At 53.7% G+C, this 16,279-nt stretch overlaps 1 protein-coding gene across 6 annotated transcripts in view; it reads right to left on the reverse strand.

Moving 5' to 3' along the window:
- Window positions 1–2,778: 2,778 nt before the first annotated feature.
- MYT1 (myelin transcription factor 1) overlaps window positions 2,779–16,279 on the reverse strand; it is a 72,771-nt gene continuing 59,270 nt past the window's right edge. For all 6 annotated transcript variants that reach the window (XM_019426212.2, XM_019426211.2, XM_019426213.2 and 3 more), the window contains 7 exons: window positions 15,794–15,856; window positions 15,348–15,431; window positions 9,390–9,611; window positions 8,246–8,337; window positions 7,507–7,610; window positions 5,053–5,196; window positions 2,779–4,696 (listed from right to left, as the gene is read on the reverse strand). In XM_019426212.2, the coding sequence (XP_019281757.2) occupies window positions 4,556–4,696; window positions 5,053–5,196; window positions 7,507–7,610; window positions 8,246–8,337; window positions 9,390–9,611; window positions 15,348–15,431; window positions 15,794–15,856 (850 nt within the window). In that variant the 3' untranslated portion in view covers window positions 2,779–4,555. The remainder of the gene's footprint in view (window positions 4,697–5,052; window positions 5,197–7,506; window positions 7,611–8,245; window positions 8,338–9,389; window positions 9,612–15,347; window positions 15,432–15,793; window positions 15,857–16,279) is intronic.

The raw sequence follows: 16,279 nt of genomic DNA on the forward strand, positions 1-16,279 counted from the left end.
CTGGGGGACCTATCTGTCCATGCTGTGCCTGGACAGATTCTTCCTGGTGGCTCCTTCTCTGTCCACTGGCCTGGGGATCATAGTAGCTCCTTCTCCTATGGCTCCTCTGTGCCCACTGGGTCTGACTGCTACATGGGGTTCAGCTGAGCTGGCACCCCTTCCTCTTCTTGAAGAGGACAGACCCCAGGGACCAGAAGGCTGGTGTAAATCCTGGCAACACAGCCAGTCCTCTGTGTGACCCTGAGCAGCTTGGTGGGCCTCAGCCTTCTGGTGTGTATGACAGGGACAATCCTAGTGCCTGCACCACAGTCGTTGACAAGAGGTGGGTTTGTCATTACTTCTCTCCTGTACCTGCTCAGGGCTGATCCAGGTAGGGTTTTATGTGGGGTGACTCAGCTGTGACTGAGCCCTTCTATGTTTGGTGCCTGATGGTGTCTTGGATTATCGAGCTCTGTGTGGGGACGCAAGCAGTGGCCCTGGGAGGCGTGTTGGAGGACTTACAAGCTCTTCTGCTTGTTCACAATGCAGCAGGTGAGCCTTGGGTGGACTCCTTACCATCTTTAGTCATAAACAGCACCAGGTTTCTCCTTTGCTGTTTTGACAACTGCCACAGAGAGAGCCATGACAGAATTGAACACGAGGAAAACATTTTTGACAGTGTGTGAAAGACACGGGCAGAAATGTGTCCAGCCTGGCAGAAGGTACCCAGTGAGCAGAGATGGGTGGATCCAACGAGGGGGTCCATTGGCATGGCGCTGGAGAGGGAGCTGCACCTGTGTCCTCCACATCCACTTCCAGGATCCTATGTGAGAAGCAGGGTTGCTCCGTGGGCTCCCCTGCCCCTCCCCCTAGGCCCCTCATCCTGGAAGCGGGAGGCTTGGGGATGGCCCCACAGGGCTGAGACTGCACCAGCTCCTCTGATTCCTTGGGGCTCCAGGCGTGCCCCTGAGACCTATACTGGCTCAAGAAGCTGCTGGGGGTGTGAGCAACCCTCAGAGCCAGAACCAGCCCAAATGGATACCTCTGTGGAGGACCTCCCTTGGAGTTCAGTAGTCACTGAGTCCACCCCGTCCCCTGTGGTAGGCAGGGCATGGCTGATGCCACCATGCATGCATCCCTGCACAGCTGGATGTAGCCCTAATACCCGCCTGTTCTTCATCAAGTCATACGTTGGCCTCATTAGGGCAGCACCCCTGGGTGGCCCCGTCTGGGGGGCACACACGACCCGACTGGTGCTCCATGGTAACATCCACATCCATGTGGCACCACAGACACTGTGGCCCCTCTTGGTAGCTTCCATGTGGCCACGATCTCTTCAGCTGGATGAATCAGGACAGGCAGCTAATGAGGATTGGCATCTTGCTGGGCCCAGGGAGGGTCAGGCTAGGAGCAGCAGATGGGCTGTTGTGGTCACTTGGGTACATGTCCTGTGGCCTGTGGAGCATCCAAGTGGAGACCCAGAAGGTTCTAGAACTGGGAAAAGCAGACTTGGAAAGCAGTGTGGGAGTAGTCTGCACACGGCAGACATGAGCGGTAGGGATGTTGATTCGGGGAAGGAGAGAGGCCAGGATGCGGACTGGGGCAGCCTCTGCGGAGCACACAGGAGGACAGCACACAGCAGGTGCAGGGTGGGGCAGAAACCAAGAATAGGCCCCGTGGCCAAAGGCAGATGAGAAGAGGGACCAGTGGAGGACGGGAGGAGGGAGCCATAGACGTTGCCCAAAGAAAAGAGGCCAGGCCTCAGAGGCCTGCACGCTGTAGACACTGAAAGGAAAGAGAGAAAGACAAGGACAGTGTGGAGTGGGGTGGGGAGGGGGGTTGGGGGTACAGCGAAGGCCCAAGCGCAGCTGCCCTCCAAACACACCAAATGCCCCCAGGTGTCCTGGACCCTGTCTGATTCAGACAGTGGTTGGAAATGAGGCTCAGAATTTCTAAGAATTTTCCTTCATCATGTCAGGTGGGAGCTCCAGGTTGGCCTTCAAGGCCAGATTCCCAAGGAGGTCAAAAGGTGTGGACAGTTCAGGCTGAAACTCCAAACCTAAGTCTCACCCTGTGAGAGCTAGAGCTCCACCTGACATCAAAGTGTGAAAATGGTGAGGCGCCACTGCAAGGCCAAAAAGCCAAGCGCAAGAGCTTAAGCAAAGAAGAAGGAGGAAGAGGAGGAGGAGGGAGAAGAAGGAAAAGAGAAGAGAAGGAGAAAGAGGAGGAGGAATGAGGGGAGGAAGGAGAAGGAGGAAAGAGAAGAAGAAGAGTTCGTTCCCTGCATAACTGGGAAATGCGAGGATGGGCAACCTTCAGCTGGACCAGGAGCTCTGAAAAGATTAGAGAGTTCTCTCATCCCCTCCCTTCCACCTCCACCTTTCTCTTTCCATTTCTCGACTCTACCTCCCTCCAGAATGTCCAGACTCTCTCCTACTGCAGCTGGCTTCCTCCTTGTGGCCAGGAGAGGTGGTCTGTGGCAACCCCTGTTCCACCCCTCAACCCCACCACCCCTGCCACCCCACCCTGACTGACAACCCCAACAGGAAGACTTCTGTCCAAGCCCAAGAGAAAGTTCTGCTCTGCACATACCCAGTCATGTGGGAAGAGGCAGAGCACAGTGACTTAGACCTCCTAGAACCGCCCCTTAGGGGAAGGATGTTCGTTCCACATTAGGGTCCCAAGAAGAGACCACAGGTGGAAGAAGCCACCCACCCACCCACCCAGCCACTCCCCAGGAAGGTGACTCATTAGGGCTCTCAGGGACACAGACCGCCGGCACAGTACACACCGCTCCCACACAGTCGGAGTGGACTTTTATTAGGAAATCACCCTGCAAACACACCGAGAAGTGCTGTGCTGTGGGTTCCACGCATTTCCTGAGGAAGGGGGTCACAGTTTCGGAGCTGTCGGAGGAGCAGGGAGCCTGTGAGCGGGGACTGCTCGGTGCTGCCTGTGGCCAGCACTCCTTCACAGCAGCATGACTCAGCCATCAAGAACCAGCACACAGACGCAACACAAGAAACACGCCAGAGCACACACATCTGCGCTACACTTAAATAAATAATAAATACAGAATTCCACTTGCTGTTGTCCGTGCCTGAAACAAAAGGAACCGAAGGGATGAAGAAAACCAAAAAGTCTTTCCTTCCATTGGACCAGGGGGAAAACATCCCCAAATTATCAAAATTCCTCAGTTACAAAATACTCTTTAAAAAATTCCATTATTAAAAGAATAAATAACAAAATATATAAAAAATAACTTGGTTGCATCAAAATTATAAGAAGACTTCTATATATAGAAGTTATAGCAAGATTTTTTGTGGCCTATCTCTTGTCAAACAGTCAATTTTGCTTTGATTTCATCTGTTTCCCTCTCATGGTGTCCTGGTGTGGGGTCTAGTTGAAACAGTACAAAATTAATAAATAAAAATGTTAAATAAATAGCAAATGTTAACACAAGAGGTTGTGAATATAAATACTTACATCTTGACAAAATTAAACAATGTACAGAATAATTAAACTAACTACTTTTTTTTTCTTCCAGGAAGTGCAATTTCTCTACTTTTAAATACTACCTTGGAATTGCAGTCACAACCGATTTGGACTCTATTTACACGGTAGGAACATTGTGTTTAACACATTATGTTAAAATTTTTTTTCGCGTCTTGAATGGATCTAAAAGGAAGCGAAACCTTGGTGGTCTCCTAATTAGGGATTTATCCCCTGACCTTGCCGATGCCACCTCCGCCCCAGTCAAGCTCGGCCACGACCCGGGTAAAGCGGCAGTGACGGGTCACAGGCATGAGTGGACGCACAGACAGCCAGAGACCCTGGCCCTGACCCAGACCTGGGTCTGAAGGCGGCAGCCCCGAGGGGGAGCGTGACCCCAAACCTGCACGTGTCTGTGCGGGCTTGGGGTGCCAGCTGCCCCTAGAAGTGAGGTGCTTTAATGTGGAACTTCCGGGGGTTCCCAGGTTAGAGTCCTCAAGTTGGCCATGGGCTGCAGGTCTGTTTCTAACCCTCTGGAACAGTGCTTTATTCCATCCTTAAGACAAAACTGAGTTAAATGAAAACAGAAAACACACTTGCCACATTGACCTCACTGAGCAGACGTGTGCCCAGGGGCACATGCTCCAGGCTGACACTGTCACACGCACCACCCGCCCCGTGCCCACGGCTACCCTCCCAGCCTCGACAGACAAAGGAATACTGTGGTTGCAAACTCCAAAACTTCCCTGAGAACCTTGTCCATGAGCTTTCACTGGAGACTTTGAGCTGCTCTTCAGATTTCTTTCAAAAAACAAAAATAAATCACTTTGTAATACTTCACGCCCTGCCCTGCATTCGTGTGGGGAGGTCAAGGCCTCCAGCCTGGCAAGTGCAACGAGAAAGACACTGATTTCCAGGCACCCCTGTGGATAAGCCCAACTGAGGCCTCCCTGGGCTGCCAACTGGAAGTCACTGTGAGTTGGGACTCCCCACTGCGGGGGCAGGGCAAGGGAGGTAAGCGCGGGAGCCAAGTTGGGCTGCCCCGGATGTCCGGATTGGCGGGGTGGCTCTGGAGTGATGGGGTCTAGACCTGGATGCCCCTCACAGCCCGTTTGATGCTCTCCAGGAGGTCCTTGTTCTCGGGGTTCTGGTAGCACTCCTGGTTGGAGTACATGTCAGTGAGGGTGCTCACGTAGGCATCGAAATTCTGCTCACATATTGGCTCCTGGAGAACAGAACCAGGTTAGCAAGCTCCATCCACACGGTGTGTCCCCTGACTTTCAGAAGCCACAGAAGTCTGTGGCAGGACTCAAACCCATCTCCTCACACCTACTAGGGCCACCACTGGCACCCTTGGGCTGAAACAACCATGAGCATCCTGCTGTGGATTCATAAGCTCTTCGGGACAGCTGGAACCACTGTGGCCAGCAGCCTGTCGGGCAGAGCACCTGCCCTTCTGGCAGGACCCCAGAGGTAGAGGTGTGCCGCGCCCTCCTTGCCCTCCCCAGAGTCCTGGCAGGGGGTGGGGGGACAGTCAGCCACAAGCTCACTGGTGTGCCTGCAGGGCCACATACTGCTTACCATGTGCGGAAGGCGGATGTTGGCGAGACTTTGGATGAGGGCCTGGCTCAGGCCCGACAGCTCCAGAAACAGGGCTTCATTCTGCTCCTCAATGAGCTTGTTCTCCTCTTCGATATTCTTCAGGCTCTTCTCCATGGAGGAGATCTGCACCAGACCAAGGTGGGAAATGCCTCCTGTCATGGGGGCCCCATGGACCATATCATGTCCTCCTGGGACACACCCAGCATGCTAACTGTGCCACATCCGCTATCTTTCTGGGAGAAGGCAAAGACGTAGGGACTCTGGTCCCTGGATGGAGGAGGGGACCCAGTGGCTCAGCCAGGAGTGGTGTGGGACCATGGGTTTCTATGCCACATCTGTCCTGCAGGGGCAGAGAGGAACACAGACTCTGAGCACCCTGGGCTCAAATCCCAGCCCACCACTAGCCGTACAGTTAACCTCCCCATGTTTCTTCTTCCTTGTCTGTAATGGGAATACTGCACGCACTTTATGGGGTGTCTGGCTGCCTTTGGGTTTTCTCCCCACCAGAAAGGCCAACAAAGTGCCTTAATAAAGCTGTGGAAGACAGCCACTCCTGGCTGAGTGGAGCCAGTCAATGACTCCTCCAGCACACCCTGAGAGTGACAGTGACAGCAGGGCTACGGGTCACGGGCAGTCCGGCCGACCCAGAGCAGCTCAAGCGATCAGGTGAGTCTCGGGGTCCGCATGACCCTATGCAGACATTCACGGCCAGCATGGGGAAGGTGGGAAACCTTCCCTGGGGCCTGATCTGGAGAAGACTTGCTCGGGAGGGCAGCCCCCAACCTGACCACATCTTAAGGAGGCCTCAGGGCAGAGGCAAGTTCACATGACATGTGTGACACATTAAGCTGTCCCCAGATAGAGACAGGTAAGCTGCCTTTTAGAAAGCTATGGATCAGGTAGAGTGCTTTCCTCCAACCACGTGGCTGGGAAACACCATGCTTCGTCACCTGGTGACAAATCTTCGGCTTAAAACACTTGGGAGTAGGAGTTAGGGGACTGCCTTCTCTCTGCCTGAGCCTTCGGCAGAGCACATGACTCAAAACTCCCTCTAGAGGAAAGGGGGCTCCCGGTCCTTCCAAATGGATGCCGATAAATAAAAAGGTGGAAATCAGGGGGTGCCTGGTGCCTGGTGGCTCAGTGACTGTGTTGAGCATCTGACTCTTGGTTTCGGCGGGGGTCGTGATCTTGCGGTTCACGAGTTCAAGCCCCACACTGGCCTCCACGCCAGTGGAGCAGTGGAACAGAAGCCTGTTCGGGATTCTCTCTCTCTGCCCCTCCCCTACCCACTCTCTCTCTCAAAATAACTAAATAAAAACTTTGAAGAAAAAAAAAGGTGGAAATCAGCAAAAAGGGAGAAATCAGAGGTGCTGCCCCAAGGGTACACTCTGAGAAGGGAGGGAGCAGTGAGGGACAGAGGGTGGCAGTCACACAGTGATATGTCTCGGCACCCAGAGACGCCCCAGCACTCCTCTGCTTCTACTGCCTGGGAACCTGGGGAAAGTGCTGCAGAATGAAAATCCTTCCTAATCTCCATGGGCCGATGCTCTGTTTACACAGGAGGTCAGCGTGAAAGCCTGTTTTCCAGTGGAGGAAGGAACAGAGGAACAAGACACGTAGAGCTCCAATGTGTCACACTGCAGCCTCTGGGAAGGAGCCTCACCGCCTTCCCATCTGTCCTTCCTGCCCTCAGATCCTGCAGGGCCCAGTACCTCCTTGTCCCTCTGCCCTTCAAGCCATAGGGGACACAGCTATGTGTGGCCACTCCTTCTGTGCTCCAGGTTCTCTCCAGCCCCCTACTCAACAGCTAAGGACAGGGCACTGTCTTCTTTTCGGAATAAGGCTTTCGCTGCATTTTTTCCTGATGACAAGTGTTCATTTTGGGGAAATCAGAGAGATGACAAATACCCTTAAAGAAATGTGTAACTCTCTCACATGGCAACAGTGGCTCTTTCTGGGTCAGACGACTCCTCATACAAATGTCTTTACCTCACAACAACCTCACAGAGTTGACTCCTATTTTTCTCTTCACTCCACCAGCAAGGACGTCAAGATGCAGATTGCCAACGGGTTTTCCAGGTCACTCGGCTGGCGTATGGCAGTACTGTGGTAGAGGCAGGCTCCAGCCAGACCCCCGGAACCCACCTGGTGGTGCTACTCCTACAGGGCTAGCAGCCAACTCTGATGGCACCAGTAACCCTGATGGGACCCCCGGCAGGGCCACCTGAAGACCCCTTACCGCTGGAAGAACAGCCAGTGCGGGCGGGTGTGGCACGTTCTGAGTCTCGCTGAGCGCTACGCCCATCAGCTCAGCTTGGCAGCAAGTTTGATGAGGGGCTCAGTTTTCCTGCCTCCCTGAAGTGCAGGCTGAGGACCAGGACCTCTCCGGTGGGGAGGGAGAGGGCGTACGTGCAGGTGGGCAGCACCACCCACCTGGGACTGCAGCTGTACCATGGCAGCCTCCATCTCTGAGTTGGACTCGTTCAGGTCGCGGATCTCCTGGTTCAGCTGCTTGATCTCTTCATCGTTCTCCAGAACTGCCCCAGAGAGAAACCTTGGTTGTGGCCCTCAGCTTTGCGCCCAGGCCAGCAGGTGGGAGTGCAGTGGAGGCCTGTTTTCTAGGTGGGACTAGGGAGCCCGTCCAAGCAGAGGCAACCCGCCTGGCTCGGTGGGCAGCTCGTATCCCACTTTTGTGCTGGAAAAGTCAATCTTGGAGACTAGCAGCCGTGTGTCTACATTTTTCCCCCTGACCCTGGGGCACGGATAGGAGAGTATAAATCTTTGGCAAGTGTTAATTGCCAAGATAAAGACGGAAGTTTTCCAGGTGGTACTGAATTTCCTCAGCTTCCCTCTTCGTTGACACTAACTGAGTTCACGAATCCACAAACCCTGAGAGCGTGGCTTCTGATGCCGCCATCAGGGTTCTCTGATGCCACCACTTGTCAATACCCAGGTTAGAGCAAGCATGGCCACTTGAGGGCCAGGATCCCAGACTTGAGGCGACCAGGGGTCCAGAGCTAGGTTGGGGGACCCGTCGACTCAGGTAAGCAGTCTGTCTCCACCATGACTCACGCTAGGAGGGGCCTTGTCTCCCTACCCCCTCCCGCCAGTACCTGCTCACTCACCCATGTCACAGACATCGCTCGGAGGAACTGCAGGAGGGACACCTTACCATCACTCGTCTTGAACTTCGTGCTGAGAACCTCATCCCCTGAGACTTTTCCCTTCTTTCCAGCAAAGGTTGCTCTGGGACAGCCAGATAAGCTGGAAGCAAAGTTCACACCAAAAACCAGTCCAAGGTCACATACCAAGGGCCAGTCTGTGATGACACATCACAATGAAAGCCAAGTCCTCATTGGCTGGCAGCCTGGTAGGACCCTGGTTGGAACTTTCTCATTCGTCTCCTCTTGCCACCTGCTCCCCGGCTCCGGCCGCCAAGCTTCCACACCCCTTATTCAGTAGCCCAGGCCTTTCCCAGCTTAGGCTCTAAAGGCTTATCCCCAGATTGCCTGGGCCAAGCTCCTCACCCCCTTCTCAGAGAGGCCTCCCTCCCTCCTCCCTGCCACTATCTTCCCCCACAGCATCTATCCTCTTGGCCACACTGCAATATCTTACTCATTTGTTTGGTTATAGTCTGTCCCTCACTTGGCCCAAATCAACTCTTGTTCTCTGCTCTCCTGAGCCTGGTATTTGGTGGACTCTAAGTCAAAGCTTGTGGAACGAATGAGTTCATTAATCTTTAGGTGGAGAGACAGGGACGGAACAAAAGAAAGAGAAGGTTTCTGATGAACAGTGTAGTGACCCCTGCACCTTGGCCAATACCTCAGCTGCCTGGCACACAGAGGAATAGAATGGGGGAGGCAAGCCGTCCCCAGGCCTGGGACAGGTGTTGGGGGCAAATGAGAGCCCAGGCAAGGAGGGGTCTTGTCGCCATGTCCCTTCCACAGCAGGCAGACGTGGGCCCAAAGTTCAAAGAAGAGACCCCAGCAGGAGGGGCCAGCTTTTCATGAGAAGCCGGCAGCCTGTGTCGAGAATGCACACACGAGACTCAGGGCTCCACTCACTCTTGCTGGAGGGACTCCACGTGCTCCACGTGGAGCAGCCACATGGGGTGCCACATGTCACAAACACCATGATCTGATACTAACAGATTTTCTATGGCTTCATCCAGTCAGCTACCAATCCGGGCCTTGCTTTTCCCTGGAGAAACTATAGGCCACAACTGAGCCCTTCCTGAGTCTGGTCCTTCCTGAAGAACCTTGCCCACATGCCCAAGGCCAGGGGCCTATGAAATGCAAGCCATGCAGGGCAGTTACCTCCGGTGGGTGAGGAAGCTACCATTGGCATGACCGGAGCCATCACAGCCTGGAGTGGGGCAGGTGGGCCCCTCGTTCTTCAGTGACTTCCAGGAGAACGGTGAGCCATTAAGAGAACCCTCTTTCTGCCTCCGAGCGGCCAGCGGGCAGCCAGATGCACTTCTGTGTGAAGCATATTTGCCGCTGATGTGACCGAGCCCCACACAGCCTGGCACAGGGCACCTGGCACAAAGAGGTCAGAGGTGAGCACTGAGCACTAGATGGGGGAGGTGAAGCCCAGAGACTCTCCCATGCCAGACACTGAGACTGCTGGGGGCTCCTGGATGAACTACCATGGTTGGAGTGATTCCTGAAGCCACAGGTCAGAACCTGGGCCTTCCCAACCAGATGTAAAGGCAACAGGGATCACGTTCCCTCTCCAGCCTCACCCTCACGCCTCCTGCATAGTTGGAAGGTCAGCAGCTACCTTCCCTGAAAGGAGAAGCTACCTTCTCTGGAAGAAGCTACCTTCTCTGGAAGGAGAAGCTACCTTCTCTGGAAGCAGCTACCTTCTCTGGAAGGAGAAGCTACTTTCTCTGGAAGCAGCTACCTTTTCCAGAAGGAGAAGCTACCTTCTCTGGAAGGAGAGGCAACCTTCTCTGGAACCAGCTACCTTCTCTGAAAGGAGAAGCTACCTTCTCTGGAAGCAGCTACCTTCTCTGGAAGGAGAAGCTACCTTCTCTGGAAGCAGCTACCTTCTCTGGAAGGAGAAGCTACCTTCTCTGGAAACAGCTACCTTCTCTGGAAGGAGAAGCTACCTTCTCTGAAAGGAGAACCTACCTTCTCTGGAAGCAGCTACCTTCTCTGGAAGGGGAAGCTACCTTCTCTGGAAGCAGCTACCTTCTCTGGAAGCAGCTACCTTCTCTGGAAGGAGAAACTACCTTCTCTGGAAACAGCTACCTTCTCTGGAAGGAGAAGCTACCTTCTCTGGAAACAGCTACCTTCTCTGGAAGGAGAAGCTACCTTCTCTGGAAACAGCTACCTTCTCTGGAAGGAGAAGCTACCTTCTCTGAAAGGAGAACCTACCTTCTCTGGAAGCAGCTACCTTCTCTGGAAGGGGAAGCTACCTTCTCTGAAAGGAGAACCTACCTTCTCTGGAAGCAGCTACCTTCTCTGGAAGGGGAAGCTACCTTCTCTGGAAGCAGTTACCTTCTCTGGAAGGGGAAGCTATCTTCTCTGGAAGAAGCTACCTTCTCTGGAAGGAGAAGCTACCTTCTCTGGAAGCAGCTACCTTCTCTGGAAGGAGAAGCTACCTTCTCTGGAAGCAACTACCTTCTCTGGAAGGAGAAGCTACCTTCTCTGAAAGGAGAACCTCCCTTCTCTGGAAGCAACTACCTTCTCTGGAAGGAGAAGCTACCTTCTCTGGAAGCAGCTACCTTCTCTGGAAGGAGAAGCTACCTTCTCTGAAAGGAGAACCTCCCTTCTCTGGAAGCAACTACCTTCTCTGGAAGGAGAAGCTACCTTCTCTGGAAACAGCTACCTTCTCTGGAAGGAGAAGCTACCTTCTCTGAAAGGAGAACCTACCTTCTCTGGAAGCAGCTACCTTCTCTGGAAGGGGAAGCTACCTTCTCTGGAAGCAGCTACCTTCTCTGGAAGGAGAAGCTACCTTCTCTGGAAGCAGCTACCTTCTCTGGAAGCAGCTACCTTCTCTGGAAGGAGAAGCTACCTTCTCTGGAAGCAGCTACCTTCTCTGGAAGGAGAGGCAACCTTCTCTGGAACCAGCTACCTTCTCTGAAAGGAGAAGCTACCTTCTCTGGAAGCAGCTACCTTCTCTGGAAGGAGAAGCTACCTTCTCTGGAAGCAGCTACCTTCTCTGGAAGGAGAAGCTACCTTCTCTGGAAGGAGAAGCTACCTTCTCTGGAAGCAACTACCTTCTCTGGAAGGAGAAGCTACCTTCTCTGAAAGGAGAACCTCCCTTCTCTGGAAGCAGCTACCTTCTCTGGAAGGAGAAGCTACCTTCTCTGGAAGCAGCTACCTTCTCTGGAAGCAGCTACCTTCTCTGGAAGGAGAAGCTACCTTCTCTGGAAGCAGCTACCTTCTCTGGAAGGAGAACCTACCTTCTCTGGAAACAGCTACCTTCTCTGGAAGGAGAAGCTACCTTCTCTGAAAGGAGAAGCTACCTTCTCTGGAAGCAGCTACCTTCTCTGGAAGGAGAAGCTACCTTCTCTGGAAGGAGAAGCTTCCTTCTCTGGAAGCAGCTACTTTCTCTGGAAGGAGAAACTTCCTTCTCTGGAAGCAGCTACCTTCTCTGGAAGCAGCTACCTTCTCTGGAAGGAGCCATGATGCCCTTGCGCCCTGGGATGTCTCTCAGGGGCCTCTGGGTCTACACCTAGACCTCTTGCTGCCACATCACTTCTATATCACCCCAGCCATGTGTAGTGAAGTGAAGGTGTCAGATGAAACCATCCAGAGCCCACTCCCTGGGAGATTGCACCAAGCACAGAGCCTGGGGGCCTGGGCAGTCACAGAAGTCCCAAGAGTGCCCTGAACCAGGCAGCGCAGGGACAGCAGGGGCTCCATCACCCCACAGCATCCCAGAATGAGACTGTCATGCCATGATGTCCATGGATGTCCCCACATCCGAAATGTGTGTTCTGGAAGGAAGAACACAGGCCACAGTGCTCATGCAAGAAAGACTCAGTTCAGACATTCCATAATGACTCCTGCCAAGTTGTTGCAGAACAGGGAGAGAATCCTCTTGGGAAATAGCAAATGCCCCAGGAATGGTTGAAGTAACTTGAGAGAAGTTTCAGAGCAAATCCCCCTCATGCTGCCATTGGAATGAGTGCACCACAGAAAACTGGCTGGAGCAGGGGGCTCTGGGCATCCACTCTCATGGGATCCAGGCGGGACCTGGGCCAGGAGCTCCCTGCGATGCCTTCTGAGCACCGACATTTCAGGATCATGGTATCTGAGCTCAGGACCACCTAGGAACCAACAACTGACTGGGGACAACATCCTCCACCTATAAGTTCTGTTTTCTCCCCTGCAACAAATGAGACTCATGTAATTTCCCATTTGTTACCCACTTTTTATAAGCCACAGACCTGGCAAACACACAGGGCCCTGAAAGGGGACACATGGCCCCAGTTTACAGAGGTGGGGTTCCTTGGGGTGGGGAAGTCAGAGGCACAAAGCCTTCAGGAGAGCAAGGGTCGTTCCGGGGCTCCTGCTCCAGCAGGTGAGGGGACGGGGCCTCATTGCCCAGAAGTTGTCCCCATACTCGGGCGTCACTTCCAAGGTGGCCACTGCAGACATTTTCCCAGCCTCCTTTGCCTGGATCCAGCCCCACTTGTCTCCTCTCCTGGTGCCCATCCCTCTCTTCCTCATCCCAGCCACGTGGGCCTCAGACATGTGGAATGGCCACTGATCCGGTCCAAGGTCATCTCAGCCATCAGTCCAGAGTGGAGACGCTGCCAAGGGCCTTGGAAGGACCCCGGGGACGTTCCATTCTATGTCTGCCCCTCGCACCTGGACACCTCTCTGCTGTGGGGTCCCAGAGACACCGGGGCCAGGTGCTCTGAAAGTGCCTGTGAGCACCTGCCATCACAAGATCAAAGGCCAAATGAGAGGCAGCCCTTCACAGTTACAACACACGGTTGAATCTAAATTCCTTTTTCCAACTTTGTTTGCAAAACTCTAACCCTCCTCATCACGAATGACCCCCTGGAATTTATTCGTAGTGAGTATTTCGGACATGTGGGTGGTAACACCACTTCTCTGTCCCTCCACAACCAGTGTCCAAATCTTTGGAGCTGTCGGGTGACCTCACATTAAGGTGTGTGTGGAGTGCCAAGTCAGGCAGCTTCTGTACTTGCCAGGTAGGCCGGTGGTAGGGCACAGGAGCTCTGTGCCACCAGGGTCCCAGGGTCAGAGGCACATCTCTTTTGTCAGATGTCAGTGTGGTTGGGGATAGCGCGGGGGGTGGGGGGGGGGGGGGCGGGGAGGGGGCACGGCAGGGGCGGGGAGGGCTCTCCACAGGCGATAGGCATTGAGCTCCTAACCCTACCTACACTGGAACATCCACAGACTTTTACGGCCAGTTATTTAGTTTTGGCAAAGGGATTTAGCAGAATGTGCTGACATGACTTAATCTCAAACGGTGCAAACACAAGATGTCATAAAGGGAACTCTTCCTCCAGCAGCCTCCATAATCCCATCTAGCACGCGCTCACGAAATCCTGTCACGCAGCAGGACCTGATGCCCCGGTTAAAGTTTCTGCTGCAGTCTGCATTTGTTTAAAGATGATAGTCAATTATAAATACAGTTAAAGTTTATGGCTGGGGAGGAGGCCCTATAAAATGGAGGTGCTGAATAGGCGCCCCTCCCTCCCACCGCCTTGCCATGAAGCCATTAGGAACTTCAGCCATCCTGTAAATGCTGACCTGCTTCTAAGTCATATTCTCCACTTGGCTGAAAAAATCTTGTTTTTTAAAAAGCAAAGTTGACAGCACATTAGGAGGAGGAAAACCATTTTTCCCAGTTAATTTGAAAAATGCTGATCTTGATTTTAATCATTTGCAAATGCAGCACAATTCACTTATCATATCCCTACAGCAGGATCCTTGCTAAATCCATAGCAGCTTGCATTTATATGATCGCAGGCAAATTCCTGGCTTCTCAGAAAGATAAATACTCTTTATCCAGCCTAGCATTTAGTAGGCTGCATTCAGGACACCAATATCCACAAATTTTGTGTTTTTGATTTAGCATTCATTATAGTTTCATTGTAAAAAATAAATTAAATAAACCAGCCACAGCCTCTTACCACCGAACAGCTGGTGGAGCCAGCCCCTTCGAAGGATGTGACGCTGGTCAATCAGACCTCTCCTCCTGTGGCCAAGCAGATGTTTGGGCGCAGCTGGGATGAGCTACGAGCTGAAGCTCCAAGGAGGAGCAACCTGTCCAGGTTGCTTCCCTCTGTAGGGGCGAGCATCCAGTTGTTCTTGGCCCAAAGGTAACACGCAATCAGGACAGACCCGCTTTCTGTGGACCTGCCTGGCTATGCCCTGACCAAGCCGGCTCCAAGGCCCTGTGCCACAACACAGCCAGAACCCTTCCCTTCTACTCATCAACTGGCAAGGGGACCCACTGCCTGCTTCATCCAGTTTTGGCTCTGAAAGTCCTGGGCAAATCGAATGGTGGGTCAGTCTGTTAGCCATACCTGCAAGTGGGGGGTTTGGGGGCAAGTTCCTTCCTGGAAAGATAAGCTTGCAACGATACAGGCCCCTACCAAGTGGGGCACTCACAGGTTCAGAGTTCACACACAATCCCCCTGATGACACGTTAGGTAGCCCCAAGTGGGACAGTCTGGAGAGGGTTTCAGGGACTTCAGTCACGTAAGGCCCAGGATGTCCCCTTTCCTCCCCACAGCAGTGTCGAGGTCCCAGTTCAGGGCGACCCTCCTGGGCTCCCTCTTTCCACACCAGCTCCCTGCAAAGGCATGTGAGTGTGCAGACACACACAATTTGAAGACTGGTCATCTTCCTCACCCTCCTCTCCTCCTCCTGCACCTGACCTTTCCCATCGGACCACATTTGTGCAGGTTGCAATTCCCACGAGCGCCCTGTGGGGCTGCCCCATGCCCTGAGCCTACACCCGGGTGCCCCCCCCACCACCACGGTGCGTGGGCAGCAGGGCTCTCTGCCTCTCCTGGCCCCATCAAAACACCCCCAGAACTGAGAAGCCCACACAGGAGGACACTGTGTGTGCCCTCAATACAACACACGTGGCTCACAGCCTCGTAGGTGTCCACATGCACAGTAGGAGGACTTCTGTAAAAATGGGTATTGTCATTGACCAGCTACCAGCTGTATTAATTGAAAAAGGAGTCTAGAAGCAGCTTTTCAGGATCATAACACACAGGAAAATCCCAATTCTGCAAAGCGACCAAGGGCATCAGCAAGACCCCAACTTACTTCATCAGCTCAGGATCTTCCTTGTCATCCTTTGTGGGCGTCACCCTGGCTCCACTTTTCTTGGCACGAGGGCAGCCTGACAAGCTAGTTTTGAAAGAGGAACATAAGCCGTGGTCATTCCAGAACAGCAGCTTCTCACACCCATCTGCCCCTCCCCACCCCTCCAGCTCTGTGATCAGCAGCCCAGAGGATCCCAAGGAAACTTCTGTCATCGAGCACTCTACTGGACAGTAGGGCTATGACAGGAAGTGGCACCATGAGCCCTCTCGTTCTGGCTGCTAATAGCAACACGATCAGGCTTTGGGCACGGCAATTCAGATTACGGCGAGGAAACAGGCTGTGGTTGCCGCAACACTAATGTCTTATCTGGGGCACTGCAACGGCATCTGAGGAGGAGACCCACCCCACCCCATCTAGCCCGGCACCCCAGGCCATGGCAGCCTCACCTCCGGTGTGATGCGTAGTTCCCCGTTATGTGGCCAGAGCCGTCACAGCCGGGTGTGGGGCACCTGTGGAGGACAGCGGAGCTGGAACCAGAGCCAGTGAAGACACTTGGCCACAAAAGGACCCCCTCCGTGCTCAGCCCCAACGCAGGCCCACCCGCCTCCCTAGCACTGGTCTCACAAACAGTGTGTGCGTCCTGGCTAGCCTGCTGCCGAGACGTCCGGCCTTCAGAACTTTGCCACCCCGTCTCCCCAGGGGTTCCAGGAAGGCCAAGACGAGAGCACATCTCCACTGCAGGAATGATAGGCTCCCGTTTCGGCTTTCTGCAGGGTTCTAGGCTGGGCTAAAAGGTTCCAGGACACACACGGGCCCTTGAACAGTGTTCAGGAAGGCAAACCTAACACTTAAGACGGGTTCATCTTCCTTGACGTGGCTAGGAGGAAGAAGGGTTGTTCTCGGGGACATCTGAGCAAAGGAATAGATATTTC

The sequence above is a fragment of the Panthera pardus genome, unplaced genomic scaffold (assembly GCF_024362965.1).
Source record: "Panthera pardus isolate Hobbes unplaced genomic scaffold, ASM2436296v1 HiC_scaffold_25, whole genome shotgun sequence".
Lineage (NCBI taxonomy): Eukaryota > Metazoa > Chordata > Mammalia > Carnivora > Felidae > Panthera > Panthera pardus.